The 15874-nt window shown below is 30.0% G+C and overlaps 2 protein-coding genes across 3 annotated transcripts; one reads left to right on the forward strand and one right to left on the reverse strand.

The window, feature by feature from the left end:
* Window positions 1-1649: 1649 nt before the first annotated feature.
* On the forward strand, window positions 1650-6729 carry LOC124838300 (arogenate dehydratase/prephenate dehydratase 2, chloroplastic-like). Its single transcript, XM_047313862.2, has 12 exons — window positions 1650-2005; window positions 2102-2154; window positions 2544-2636; window positions 2931-3131; window positions 3203-3283; window positions 4964-5059; window positions 5148-5225; window positions 5344-5433; window positions 5539-5600; window positions 5756-5837; window positions 5915-5990; window positions 6473-6729. Exons 1-11 carry the CDS (start codon window positions 1765-1767, stop codon window positions 5972-5974), a joined length of 1137 nt encoding a protein of 378 aa, XP_047169818.1. The 5' UTR covers window positions 1650-1764; the 3' UTR covers window positions 5975-5990; window positions 6473-6729.
* A 779-nt stretch (window positions 6730-7508) lies between these two features.
* On the reverse strand, window positions 7509-9635 carry LOC124838299 (Cysteine proteinases superfamily protein). 2 transcript variants are annotated; one of them, XM_047313860.2, is made up of 2 exons: window positions 9487-9635; window positions 7509-8703 (listed from the first exon to the last, which is right to left on the reverse strand). In XM_047313860.2, the coding sequence occupies exon 2, from the start codon at window positions 8683-8685 to the stop codon at window positions 7999-8001; it is 687 nt and encodes a 228-aa protein (XP_047169816.1). In that variant the 5' UTR covers window positions 8686-8703; window positions 9487-9635; the 3' UTR covers window positions 7509-7998. The 2 variants fall into 2 exon arrangements, with proteins under 2 accessions (XP_047169816.1, XP_047169817.1); XM_047313861.2 differs by having other exon boundaries at window positions 9472-9620.
* Window positions 9636-15874: the final 6239 nt, after the last annotated feature.

A 15874-nucleotide genomic window follows, 5' to 3' on the forward strand; every position in this document is an offset into this window, starting at 1 on the left:
AAAAGCAGAAAATATATTTTTTTAATTTTTATATAACTTTTTAGGATTTTTATATTTTTAATATATATATATATATATATATATATATATATATATATATTTATTGGTGCACAGACGAAAATAATAGTACTAAATAATTATAAGTGTTGAAATATGAAAATTGAAGAAAAAAAGTTGTAAAAAAGGAAAATAAGAAAAGGCTCCATATGAGTAGTAAAAATATTGGAGCAATTTAGTAAAATAAAGGGCGTAAGGGAAATGATAGAAAATATCGCAGCCCATAAAATAAAATATTGGAATGGGAAAATAAACGTAGCCAGCCCATGAAATCTAAATAAAAAGGAAAAGGAAGGCTGGGAGTGCAGACGACATGAAACAACTATTTTTAATTATTCCGTTATTCTTTTTATTTAATTTTAAAAATAAATTTTATTTATCTGAATGAAATTTAATGTAAATAACATTCTTAATTATAATAACTTTCATAAGAATCATGTAAAGAAATAAATGATGTGACGATAATGTAAAATTTACCATATAATTTAATCACAATCATAAAAATTATAATAAATTTAGGTTTAAATTTATAGGAAAAAGTATATTTTTGATTTTGTTTATTTTCTTGCCTCATACTCGTTCTGTCTATGTAGCTTTAAACAATTAAATTACTTTTTCAAATTATAAAAACATAAAATTTTATTTTGTTTTTATCATAATAATGTTTTAGAAAGAAGTAAGCCCGTTATTATTATTTTTTTAAAATTTGAGAACTATTTCATCAATTTGAAACTACACTAAAATCAAAATTAACATAAAAGTACATCCATTATTTTTTTCCCAAAATTATTATTTATTAATAATACTTATCTTAAAAATTATATCATTAATAATTTTTGTTTGGTTAACCACTTAATCAAGTTCTTCTCGCGACAGATACCAAAACCACTTAATCCACCGTTGTACTCGCAACAGATACCGAAACGCCAGTATTCAAATTGATATTCTAAAAAACACGGTGTTGATTTTTTTAGCACAATATTATTTAAATATCGTTATACAAAATCACATGTACATGGAATAATATGTAAATATGCAAAATTTTAATAAATACGATTAAAGATAATTCAGAACTTAATAATATGTTTTAAGTGTACATGACTTTAATATTTTTCTTTGAAATGCTAAAAATATTAATAGGAAATGATAAAAAGACAATGAAACTAGAATTCAATAAAAAATTATATTAAAAGTGGTCATAAATAATCCTTTATTTATTAACGGAAATATAAAGTATTTGTTTCTCCGACATGTTATCTTTTCTATTAGTAATATTATATTTATGCTTAATTTTTTTCAATAAAGCTTAAAGTGATAACTTGTACACGATAATATTATTAATCTAAATAAAGTATACAAATATTTCTCAACAACCCTTGTCTTTTTAACTGATTTTGTACAATATTTCTTAAAATGTACACTGCAAGACATCACTTCTTCATCTTCACGACAACGAGTTACTTCTAAGACAGTTTTGTGAATTTGATTGATTACTTGGAAACTAAAAAAAAAAATGCAATATTAATATTTATTAAAAGATAAAAAATATTGTGGATATTATATATTAATTTAAAATGAAAAAAATTAGATGCAGCATTTCCACTTAACATTCTTTAACTCTGCAGTGGGGTTGTCAAACAAAGCTCTAAAAACGGACTTTCCAGTCCATACTCTGTAAACCCAAAAGCTGTCTCTGACTGTGTCTCGATGGCAGCGTCGCGAATCGTAGCCCATCCACCGCCCTATCTCCACCGCCAGTGTTCGCCGTCAGACGCCGTGTCGTTCACCAACCCCACGCTTCACGCGAAACGATACCGTAACCTCAGCATTCGTTCTTCTCTTCACGAGGGGAAGCAGAAGAAGAACGATCTCGCTGATAAACCTCACTCAGTCGAATTGCGAACCAGCCCCGACGACGTCGTTTCCCGCGATCCGCTCGTTCTTCCGCGTACCTATTTATAATCTATTCCATGCTTTCTCTTTTTCTTTTTTCTATCTTTCTGGTAGCTATTACTATTGACGATTTTCGCGATTCAATTTTCAGGGCCTTTATCTGCTTCAGTTTCTGACGGTTCTGGCCTTCGTGTGGCATATCAGGTGTTTGCTTGCTTGTCACATTGCATGATTATCAGTGGAATTTTTTTTGTCTGTTTACGCAAACAAGCAATTCTTACATAATTCACTGTATACAAGCACAATCATCAAAATAGCGATAAAATAGACGGTGGATCTTGTTTTAAAACAATTAATTGACATTACTTTCTTGAGGTTTATTACTAGGTGTGGCTGTGCTCATGCATGACTTACTTTATACTCTCAATTGTATGAGTGACAGGAGCTAATTGTATATAGAGTTTATCGTTGGTGTTGACAATCATACTATATATGGTAGTTTATGACTGAATTAGGGTTTAATTCGGTGTATTGTAATTGAAGTCTAACATCCATTGTTTATGATTTCATATAGCTAAATTCTGCTATTTCAGGGGGTTCATGGTGCGTACAGTGAATCAGCAGCACATAAGGCCTACCCAAATTGTGAAGCTGTGCCGTGTGAACAATTTGAAACCACTTTTGATGTAAAGTATTGTTACCCTTTCCTCTTGATCTGTTATCTGTTTTTTATGTTTCTTTATTGATTTCCCCTGTTTTCTTCATGGAATTCATCTTAAAGTTTTTGTCCAGACAAATTTAACTCTTATTGTTTTGCATAACTGCCCGAACCACTTAAAATTCAAAATCAAACGTTCCAGTTCTTAGCTCTTAGTCTTATATTCTTGTTGTTTTTTTGTTATCTAGGTAACCTTTTTGTATAGACATTTTCGAAGAGGTCTAATCTCATTGTTTCTCTCATTTTGGGTTTTCTGTTTTAGGCTGTTGAAAGGTGGATTGTGGACAGAGCAGTTTTGCCAATTGAGAATTCTTTAGGAGGGAGTATCCATCGAAATTATGACCTTTTACTCCGCCATAGTTTACACATAGTAGGAGAAGTAAAATATGCTGTCCGTCACTGTTTGATGGCCAACCATGGTGTTAAACTTGAGGATTTGAACCGGGTTCTAAGTCATCCACAGGTTTGACTCTAACATTTTAAAGCCTTACATTCTTCCAATGACAAACATGTCCCAGACTGACACTTTTTCAGGCTCTAGCTCAATGTGAGAACACACTGACAAAATTGGGATTGGTGCGAGAAGCAGTTGATGATACAGCTGGTGCTGCTAAGGTAAGTGTAGAACTATTGAAAGGTGTCGAAAGACAAAAAATTACATTCATGAGACATTGAAACCACGAGTCTGAACTACACCAGATTGATATCAATGGCAGTAAATACAAATAATTTAAGGATTTTCGCTCCTATATTCTTGATATGATATTCATATAAATCAAATTCTAATGAATCTAATTCTAATAAAATATGTCTATAATTAGAAAGATACTAAATATATAAGTACACGAATCATAAGATATAAAATAAGAGTAAATTCTAAGAATTTGTTTGCTAAAGCTGTGGTTGATAAGCTTGCTGGTAGTTGCTATAAGCTCTTGGCGTATAACTTCCTAGTTGCTTTGGTAGAGTCTATTGAATTAGAAGTGTTTGATAAACTAACCGATAAATAAATGCTTATTAAACTGTTTAGTACTTTTATTTGTTTTTTGAAAGTTGTATATGTTTTTTTTTTATTTGAATAAGTCATTTTGTTTAAATGAACTTAATGAGTATTAATCAAATTTAATTTTTATTTATTTTTTTAAAAATTAAATATTTTTATTTTTTAAATTTAAATTACTGTTACATTGAATTTCTCTCTTATTATTTTCACATTGCATCATGTAATTAAACATTTATTTATTTAATTTGTAATGTTAAGTCTTTTTTAATTTGAACTGCATAAAAAATTAAAAAACTAACCCTACAAATATTGAAAATAGTACACTAGTTAATTGTGTCTATAAGACTGAAATAATTAATAATAGTTAAAGCGAACTTAAAAATAATAAGGAAGTGTATTAAGATATAAGGGAGTAGTGGAAGAAAATTAATTAAGCAAAAAGATGGAAGTTTTCTGGAGTAGCTTATAAGAAACTCCTAAAATAAGCTACTTTGAGGGATTTCCAAAACCCTTAGTCGGTCAAACTAGCTTATATTCTAGTAGCTAGCTTATTGGTCTTAACAAACACACTTTAAGAGATCAATTAGGATGCTCTACCATATTCGAAGATAAAAAAAAATGATATTATAAGATATTTATCGTATGTTGTAATAAAAGATATGTAGCTGGCGTAATTTCTTGTGTTTCTGTTGATCAATGGTTATGCTTAAATTTCTGTACTACAAAGAGTTTGGCATCATTGGAACCATTCCCACTTTTCTAGGAAACATGCTTATTTCCTTTAGATTTGAGAGCATTTTGTATATTTAGACCCTATCCAAACATGTAGAATCTTTTCCCCCCAAGATTTCACTGAAAACGACTCTGGCAAGATCCGTAATCAGTGATACTGTGGTGTGATATTCTTAGGTTATTGTGTAAGGGATCACCATAAAATTAAAAGAGAGAAGTAAAATAAAATCTTTTTCCATTGTTTTGAAAACTAAGGAAAAAAGTTATTTAAGATCACGTAAAAAATTCCAGTTATACTTTATTTTATCTGAAGATGTTTTGTTTTTAAATTTGCATTTAAAACCCAAAGCCAAAAACTTGCAACCATCCCAAACAGAGGCCTTAGTTATAAGTAGGTCATCTTTGGTCAAATTCTAATCTGCTGAGAATTTTGGCATATTCTTGTCATCTTCTGAATACATGATTAGATGTTGTGCCTTGGGCATTGGATTGAGATTCAATTTGTAGTGCTACTACCCACTTATTTTTCAGTATCACTTATCCTAACATTGTTATTGTAGCAAGTTGCCTTGCTCGGACTACAAGATGCAGGAGCAGTTGCTAGTTCTTCTGCTGCAAAGATCTATGGGTTGAATATACTTGCTGAAGACATTCAGGTCTGGGTTCATGGTATCAGTATTTTAACCTGTTGTTGGATGTTTCGGTTCATAGTAGATTTCATTGCTAATAGGTTTGCATTTGCAGGATGATAGTGATAATGTCACTCGATTTTTAATGTTAGCGCGAGAACCTATAATTCCAGGCACTGATAGGCCATTTAAGGTACCCAGAACAAATAGAAGAAATTATTGAATAGAACACATCATATTTCTTCGGATTCCTACATTGATTGGTTTTATGCGTACTAATCAATATTAAATATTGCTATTGATTTTGTCAGACAAGCATAGTTTTTTCTTTAGAAGAAGGCCCTGGGGTTCTTTTCAAGGCCCTTGCTGTTTTTGCATTGCGTCAGGTTAACCTCACAAAGGTTTGTTGTCTCTCTCTTGGCATCACCTGTTATATGTTTTGAGGAGGTTAGCAAGCTTGCTTTTTAGGCCTTTCCAGTTATGTAGTTCATTTGTTTTTCGAACAGATTGAAAGCCGACCTCTGCGAAACCAACCTCTACGAGCATCAGATGATAGCAGCAATTCCAAGTATAATTACTGAAAGTCATAGCTATCTTTTTCTGAACGCTAATACATTCATCATTTAAACTAATCAGTTAAAAACTTAAAATCATTATTTGTGTTGTCTTAAAAAAAGGTATATAGTTAGTGATTATTATGACCGTAGTTCTTATCTTATACAGGTACTTTGATTATCTTTTTTATGTTGATTTTGAAGAATCAATGGCTAATCAGAATGCACAAAATGCCCTAAGACATCTAAAGGTGTGCTTTAATTTAATCCTTTAAAGTATATTGAAAGTATTACTGAGTAGATATTCTAAAACCGATACACATGACAGGAATTTGCTACATTCTTGCGAGTGCTAGGGAGCTATCCAGTGGACACTAGCTCGACGTGAATAATTTCCAAAAGAGGTGAGTGCCATATATCTGAATAATTTTCTGAGATTAGCTTGATTAGTTTACTGAATGTAAATGACCTCCAATTTTGAAACTTTTGGTATACCTTGATTTTTATTGCAAAGCGCGAGCTTTATTCACCATTGCTCCGAACAACTAATCCTTACAGTTTAAAAATGTCATACATGAACTTGATAAATTGTCTCGGTTCCTTGGTTCCGTAATAACACTGCGTCCTCCGTTTTGCCAGAAAAAGAAAATATATCCTATGTAAAGAATAATTTTTTTTTCCTGATAGATGTTTCTCATTGTTAAAATTGGATGAGTAACGTGTTGTTGCCAATAGATTACTGCTTTTGTTGGGAATAAAATCTGGATATTTGAATGGGTTTAGCATGTTTGTTTACTCAAATGTATCGCTTATGATTGCCATTTTATTCTGCACCTTTTATTTAATTAAATTTTTACGCTTTTGCTGTATGCTTTTGGTGATGCAGGAATGCAGAATAGGGTTGCTTTTGCGTGCGATGTGGTACTTCCAGTGGTCAAATCATGTTAATGGATATACAGAGTTTAGATTGCTTCATACTATATATGAACAGAAAATTGTATCAAATGTACAAACTTTTTAAATTTTGACGGGCTTCCCCTACCCTGCCCGCTATCTATGTTCTCAGAGCTAGCTACAATGAATAGTCATGTTTTTTTTTTCTTACACTTTAAATGTTAGTTAAAATATTTTTTTTTCCCTTTACCAATTGTCCCTGAGAAGTTTGCACATGTACTGGCTCTGATATACTTGAATCAAAATAGAATGGACCTAGGGTATGGACAATGGATAAAAAATACAATTATCGTACAGTACATACGTTCTCTTTTCTAATCAAATGTAAAATTTTACTTTGCTAATTTGAATTTAAAAATGGAAAATGTTAGTTTTTTTTATTGCTAAACAAAATTTATTACTTTTCTCATTGCAGATAAGAAATTGAGGATAAAAAACATGAAAAATTCGGTTTGATAACTCTTTTTCAGATATAACTCATTATCATAATTTGATAAATAATTAAATGATTATCAAAAATCAATATCGAATGCTATATCAATACTCGCAAGAGACATTACTTATTACTCACTAACAGATAACAACTAAATCAATCAAATACTTAATTAATTCTCAGTTGATTTAAAGATAGTCATATTTAAGATGATAAGTTTAAGAGCTTAGTCTCTTTAATACTCCAGGTTATTGAATGCTATATCAATACTCGAAAGAGACATATTACTTATTACTCAGTAATTGATAACAACCAAATCAATCAAATACTTAAGTAATTTTCAGTTTATTTTAAGATAGTCATTTTTAAGATGATAAGTATAAGACCTTAAGGTTACAAGTCTCTTTTAATACTCCAGGTTATTAGAATAAATAACATATTTTCCTGCTTTAAAACATATTTTTGGGTCAATTGAAAAATTAATAAAGTGAGAGTCATTTAAATCTTGTGTCAAAATAAAAATTGCAAATAAGACTTAAAAATGATGTGATAAATTGATGATAACAGCTGGAAATATGATCTCACTAATGTTAATGGTTGAAATACTCATACATCAGTATCACTAACTTCTCCATTACATTCTAATTGCAATAAGTATTCGGTTTCAATGATCCATATGCACCGTCATCTTTGTACCTACCGCCCAAGCAACACCCATTTGCTTCAAATGGCTCAAATAGACTCAGCAATAGTGTTCAAGACGAACGTATAGCAGCAAACTCACGTCAAAAAGAGATTGATTAACTTAAAAGCAACACTTAGTTGCTTCAGCTTGACGTGCATCCATTTTCTTTGGACGTAAATCTAAACGTACAGTAAACCATAGTCGCCTCATCAAAGAAATTCAAAGTTGTGGTTCAATCGAATTCACACTTCTCATAAATCAAGATATAGAGGAAGCTCAAACTTAAATTCAAGACACCGAGTACCAAATAAGACAGATTTTAATGTGGAACATGTTATTCTCAATGTCTTGCCATTAGATCTCTGATCAAGGCCAGGATCTCACTTCGCATGCTGGCAACAGCAGAAGAAGTAACCTGTTCCTTCACAGCAGAAAACCACATATCATTCCTATGTGTATTCTTATGATTTGCATGCCAGTTGCATATTGTTCTTGCTGTGGCTGTCACATATAAACCACAATCATAACCATTATCTTGCAAGGGTGAATCAGTGCATTCCTGAAAGCTAACCTCAGAAGCTGATGCAGAGGATCCCATGTATCCAGCAACAGCTTTATAGAGTTTTTTGGCAGGTGCTGCATTCATACCTCTGCAACTATCATGGTGAACAAACACATTAGTATTGCGGCAATATGCAACTAAGCTCCAATGAGAACCACCTTCAGCTCTGTCAACATCATCATTGTCATTGATGGGGAATATAACCAGCGCCTTATCAAGCAAATGAAGAGGTTCTATGAAATCACCAAGAGAGTCAACCACAGGACATTGCATTATCCAAAATGCAATGGATGGTGGAACCAGCAGCATATCCTGAGAGGAATGGCTTGAAGAAAGATAACTGAAATAAAACTCAATAATCCTATCATTCAAATAATATGGACCACTAAGGATTTCAAGATCGGATTGCCTAAGCACCACATCATTGTAGCTGAGAATCTTCTCATCTGTTCGTGATTTCTTCATCCCAGTATGAAGGCTAGTCTGGTGAAAATAAATTAAGACAAGTCTAAGTCAAATTATCACCTACAATTTCCAAAGGAAAAGAAAAGGAACGCGGACATAGAACTAGTACTTTGTGCTATTTCATGGTCTAGTTTAGGCAACAACATGCAATACCTTCTGAAGGCAACACATCCTATAATTGTGAGAAAAATAAATAAATAATCTATTATTGCTTGGGGTTCTTCTACACATCCCCTAAACACTACACTGAATAATACGAATATATTATTTAGTATAAATCTAAGTTGTCAAATTTTTGTTTAAGTTGAAAGATGTTTCTCAAGACATCAGAATTTCTGATGGTAAAACTAAATTACTCGAATCATCAACAGCAGCAAAAAAACAAAAACAAATTCAAGAACAATTTGATAAGATAAATTCATCAAGTCCCGCATAGGAAGTATTCAAATCAATAGATGTGTTTAGGCTTAAACTTTCATTGTGATGCAATTTGATTGAGTGAATGATGGTTTAAACAGTTTATACATTAATTGGGTCAAGAGATGAGTAATCTTATTTCTGGTTATTAAAACTTATCTTAATTTATTGTCATTTGAAATTGGGAAAAGAAATTTGGGGACAAACGATTAAACTCCAAGTTCAAATAATGAGAGAAAACCTTAGTTTTTTTTGTTATATATGAAACCTAATCTTGCAGTAACGTTGGAATTTGAGGTGGAACACATTGGAATAAATGAGAAAATAATGAAAAGAAAGAGAGAATGCAAGAATCAATTAAACCTATACCAGATAATGACTCACGGTTGTAGAGATTGCGTCAGAAGAGGTGAACGAGTGCGATGCTATTGCTTCAGAGAAAATAGAAAGGTGAGAGTACTATTTAGAGCATGTAAGTGTCAAACAGTGCTGCTTTTGGACATGAAAGGTTAATTTTCTTCTGCATTCTCTTTACATTCATGGGTGTAACATGAACAAAGTTTTATAAAATAAAATTTTAAAAACTATAAATTATATTTGCAATTTCAAAAATTTAAATGATAAAATTTAATAAATATAATTTTATTTTAGTTATAATTTTTTTTCAATTATGGTAAAGATGAAAAGGCACTATTTGTATTCTATTACACATTGTTAAAAAAATAACAATAAACTTACTTCTCTACTATTTATATAATTTTCTATCCATTTATACTTTTTATGTTATTTTGGATATTTTTTCTGTCTATTTTTCCTTGTTTTTCATATTTTTCTAGCTCATTTTCATATTTTTTTAATTAATTTTATTTTTTTCTATAAATTTTCTCACTGATTTGTCTTTATTCCTCCAAATCATTTTTTTTTATTTCTTCACTTGCTCGATTTCTTCAGTAACCAATAACTTATAATAGTTAATTTAAAAATTATGTTTTTTATTTAGTATGTATATTTTTTAAAAAATAAGTTTTAAAATTTTAAATTATATTTAAATATTAACATGTAATTCAATGTTTCACATGGTTTTGAATCTTAAGTATTAATTAATTGATGATCATGCTCATACTCTTACCAACTATGAAATTTATATTTAACATCATATGAAAGTCTAAGACTCAATACAAAACTTAGAAGACAAGTGACAAAAGCAAAAGCTAAATTAGTCTAAATTTATAAAAGATGATGACTAATATAACGAAAATGCAATTACATGATAGGCTCAACATGTGAAGACTCATGTGAAAGAAATGTTATTTACATGTATTGTTGCTTGGAATGAGAATAAAAAGATTAAAATGATTAGACTTTCCACAGACAAGTTGTTTTTTTTATGAAAGAAATATAAATAATTTGAAAATGAAATGAATATAAAGGTGTTTAATTAATTGATGGTATCGATAACTTTCTATGTTATGGCAATCTTCAAATGTTATCCAAGTTAATTGTTTGAAGTCTTACATCGACTAGAGATAAGACTAATTTATAATATATAAGTGAGGTGCAAACCTCACTTTACAAGTTGGTTTTGTGGAATTGAGTTAGGCTTTAAAAGTCCACTTCTAATCTAGTATCAGAGCCTCTTATTTTTGCTGTTCAATATTTTTTTTTCTTTAAATTACTTAATAAATAGTAAAATTTTGTTCTAAATTTCTAGAAAAATGATTATATATATGTGTGTTTTCTTTTTTTTTACATTTAATATCTATAATTTTTAACATTATATTATGTTTTAACTTGTCGACTCAAATAACTTGAATAAAGTATTTAATTTATTAGATAAATAATATAAAAATATTATTAAATAGTTAAAATATAAAAGAAAAGTTTTTTGTTAAAGATTTGGAATTTATTTAGTTCTTTCATATAAAGTTAGTATATAATAATAATAATATATTATTATTTACTATTAATATTATCATGTTTATTATTTTGTATTTGCATCTAACTTTTAAGTTTATAAAATGGAAGTGGTAGAAGTACTAATATTATTGAAGTTTCCCGTAAATTTTATATTTTACAATATATCACAAGTTCAAATGTGAGTCGTGTGAATGCTACATTAATGCAGACAGAGAAAGAGAAACAGATAGAGAAAGAGAAAGATTATTGAGGATAATGGGGAGTTGTAGGGTATTTTTGGAATAAAAGAAAATAGTGGGAAGGTGTAGAGTATTTTTAGAATAAAAGAAAAAAGTGGGGAGGTGGGGTGGTGGAGGGAGCAACACCCTTTCTACTATCACGCACGAGATGTCTATACCTCGGCGTGAAGGGAGTGTGTTGGAAGTCCCACATCGACTATAGATAATGTCAAATTATAATATATAAGTGGGGTGTAAACCTCACCTTACAAGCCGGTTTGTGGGGTTGAGTTAGACTTAAAGTCCACTTTTAATATGGTATCAAAGACATGGTTAAAGCCTATCCTAGCGAGTTCTAAGTGGATATTTCTGTTTGTCGGGCCACTATCGGACTACCCATTAATAAGTGAGGTGCAAACCTCATCTTATAAGTCGGTTTTGTGGGGTTGAGTTAGACTTAAAACCCACTTTCTAATATCAATATTTTTATTTTTCAATTATGCAAGTTTTATAGTTCGTTATAATAACATAATTCTCTCAATTTCATATATGTTCTTATTTATTTATATAATTCTCATCACTGATATATAGTTTGTTTCAATACTTGAGTAACTTTATTATCACTTGAGTATCATTCAATCAATAAGAGAAAAAATGTCTTCAAATATTTAAAAGGTTTAATCATTCACTAAGTCCCTATTTTCGCATGGAATCTCAATTTCGTCCCTTTCTTTCTGAAAATATCAATTGGGTCCCAATTTTATGAAAATTGCAACAAATCGATCCTTTCCGTTAAATTGGCTGGACGACGTTAAAAAAATTATGAGTGGATGCTGTGATGACGAACGAACGCTCGTCCACCTCCGAACGAACGCTCGTCCACCAGCGAACGAACGCTCGTCCACCAGCGAACGAACGCTCGTCGACCTCTTACTGCTGGACGACCGTTCGTTCCACACTGGACGACCGTTCGTTCGGTGGTCGACGAGCATTCGTTCGCTGGTGGACGAGCGTTCGTTCGCTGGTGAACGAGCGTTCGTTCGGAGGTGGACGAGCGTTCGTTCGTCATCTCAGCATCCACTCATCAATTTTTTTAACGCCGTTTGACACTATTTAACGGAAAGGATCGATTTGTTGCAATTTTCATAAAATTGGGACCCAATTGATATTTTCAGAAAGAAAGGGACGAAATTGAGATTCCATGCGAAAATAGGGACTTAGTGAATGATTAAACCTATTTAAAACTAGAGTTTTGAGTTATTACACTAGCCTGAAATAAGTCTTACACTAGAATAGACAAAAGCCAATGTTAGAAATGACTGGTGACAATGTTGTAAATAAATGTTCAAGTTAGACATCAAAAATGTCAAATTTTCGACGTTAAAAAGGCGTAAAACGTCGAAAAGCTCAATTTTTTATATTAATTAAGGTTACAAATTCACTTTTTCAATGTTGTATAGTTGCATGAATCATTACATCCTGAATAGAAATGACCCTTAGGCTGCCAAATTATGAATTAGACATCGAAAACCTCATTTCGATGCTAATTAACATTGGAATTTCATTTTTTTGACATTATATGTCCTATAAATTAGGTGAATTCATTAAAATGTTTGGCGCGTAGGTGTAAAATTTACTCACATAAGACATCTGATAACCTAGATTTAGACGCCAAAAACCTATAAGATGTCAGATTCTACATTTTCCGACGTCATACGACCTGTAAAAATTTTATAAAACAAAAACCACTCACATTATTTCCTTACCCTTTCACTTCTACTTCAACCAACATCTTGGTTGATTAGTGTAAGGAAGAACAAAGGTTAGTTTCATGCCACTTACCTCTAGCTAAAGTGTTTTTGTTGCTTTAGTTGGGATATTTCATTAGTTTTGATCGGCTTATATCATTTTTTCATTTAGCATTGACGTCCTAGTGCATTTGTACATGAGTTCAAACTCCACCACTTCCAAGTGAACCAACAACTTCATTCACCAGTACAAGGAAGAACAAAGGTCAGTTTTGGGTTATTTATCATAAATGTACGTGTTTACGCTACCTTGGTTACGATATTGTGTGTTTTAATGGATTATTTCGTGTTTTCGTACTCCATTGAAGGTCTACCACCACGAACAACAATGTCGGGAAGTTCTCCCCTCTCCATTGTTACCAACGACTCCCTTTTATCAAGGTTAGTTTCTTGGTTTTGATATACATTATAATATACTGATATATTATTCGATGCATGATTTTTAGTTTCCCTTATTGTACTTTGTAGGTTATTTCTTGTATGTGTTATTGATTTTTGTATGTTTCTTGCAAGTTGGATAATTTTTTTAATGTGATTTTTAGCATTTTATTTTTTATTCACTTTTTAAAAATAGTATGGATCGAAACTAGATAAATGAATGTTGTATGAGTCAAGAATATGAAAAAAGAGTTTTCAAGTTCTTACAATATGTTCAAGAACACGCAAACTTTTGTGAATGAGAGATATTTATGTCTTTGTGTTCGTTGTCTTAATCAAATATCTCAATACTTGGGCAACATGCATGATCATATATTCATCTATGATATAATGAGGAGTTATACACTTTGGTATAATATATTTTTTAGATTTTTAATTTTAATTTAATTAAGTTTTAAATCTCTAATAAATTATTTTTAGAACCAAAATATTTTATATTTTTCAATAAGTTTATTCGTTAAGAGATCATATGACATCTTTTATTGCATATTATATATCGTATTTGATGAATGTGAAATGATTTTGTGATTAATAAAATAATATTATTGTTCTTACAAAATCAACTATATTTTTTTAAAAACTCCAACTCTAACTACTCGAATCCTCCCTTTCTCTCTCTCTTTGAATCCTCCAAGCTGACACTTAAGAGATACTTGTCCTCTTTAAGACTATTCATCCTTTTCTAATCAGACAAGAATTATGTATGTACTTAAGTCAACCAAGTGCATAAAAAGGTAATAAATGCTATAATTATGGAACATAATTAATATATTTCATATAATATATTATTTATATACAATATTTATGGTTTTTATTTTTTACCTAAATGAGTTTGACTCAAATAACTAATTACCTTAATTAGTCTTTGGTTAACTCGTTTGTTTAATCATACCTTAATCACAATCTTTAAGCTAGTTAACTCAATTAACACTTTTCATTTACCAATTTTCATTGATCCACATGTATTTGGCCAAGTTGTTATGATGTGAGATCATAACATGAGGACCAAGTAAATCTAGACACGGGTGACCAATCCATATTCGGACATATGAGGAACACTATCATGATTAGACGACATGTATTAAACCAAACATCTTTACACTACAACCATACTATAAGAGTTGATAACCCAATATCTTTATATATATATATATATATATATATATATATATATATATATATAATTATAAATATACATGTTATTTTATATTAATACACTCATATTTAGTGAATACAAAAAATTTACATTTACCAAGAATTCAAAATTTAATTAAACTTTTAAGTTTACATATTCATGTAAATACTAAGTACAAGTATATTTAATGAGATATTTTTATTAATATAACATTTTAATATAAATATCACAAAGGTATCTTAAAAAATTTATATTTACAGTACCATATTATTACCTTTATTCATAAGAAAAAATATAAGCAAATTTTCGTTATATATACTGTTATATGTAGACTTTGTTACACCAATTTTCCCTCTCTTCCTTTTTTTTACTCCAAAAGAATAAATTTCTGATTATGGTCATAATAAGCCTTAAATGTTGGCCCACACCTCCAATTGTTAGGTCTTTCCTCTTAAGTTTTATCTAACTCTAATAATAACTAATAAATTATATTATAGGTTGAATAGGAGATAGTATTAGAGTTTATAATAATAATAATTATTGAGTGTATGGGAAGTAAACATTCCTTTCACTTGAAGTTCAATTAAAGTTAAACAATGTTTTTAATATGTTTTATGATAAGAAAAATAAATATTTGTTTAGTACTATAGACACAAAATCAGAAAAAATAATGAACATTGCTTAAAATGATCAATCCATTGTAATTAGTTTACTAAAACAGCTACAAATTAATAACTAAATAATGAAATGTAACATTTTTTATTCTCATGTAATTTTACATAATTAAATTGTATTATTTAACATTGTCGTTTTCCTAAAATTTTATTAGCTTGATGCAATAAAATAAATTTGAAAATAAAAGTTAAACTAAACGTATTAATAATAATTTAAGACACAATTATTTTTTTAGTTTCTCAAACTAAACTATTTGTAGCTGATGTTGATCGATAGTAATTCATACACCAGTTTCTTGATGTTCACCATCATACAATATAAAAAAAAATTGTTTATATAGCCTTCAAAATTTTGTGAGTAAAATATATAAATACATGATTGAGCCTGCTCCCAATTGCACCTATGGTTAAAAAGCCAGGTTTACTTTTCTACATTAAGGGTACACTTATTTCTACTTAATTCTCCTAAATACAAAAAGAAATTACAATAGTTTTATACTTATTTTAAATATATCAGTGAAAACAGAATGTATGTTAACCGATAATAAAATAATTAAATTATTATAATTTTTATTATTATTA

This window comes from Vigna umbellata, chromosome 3 (assembly GCF_029865625.1).
Source record: "Vigna umbellata cultivar VRB3 chromosome 3, Vumbellata_1.0, whole genome shotgun sequence".
Lineage (NCBI taxonomy): Eukaryota > Viridiplantae > Streptophyta > Magnoliopsida > Fabales > Fabaceae > Vigna > Vigna umbellata.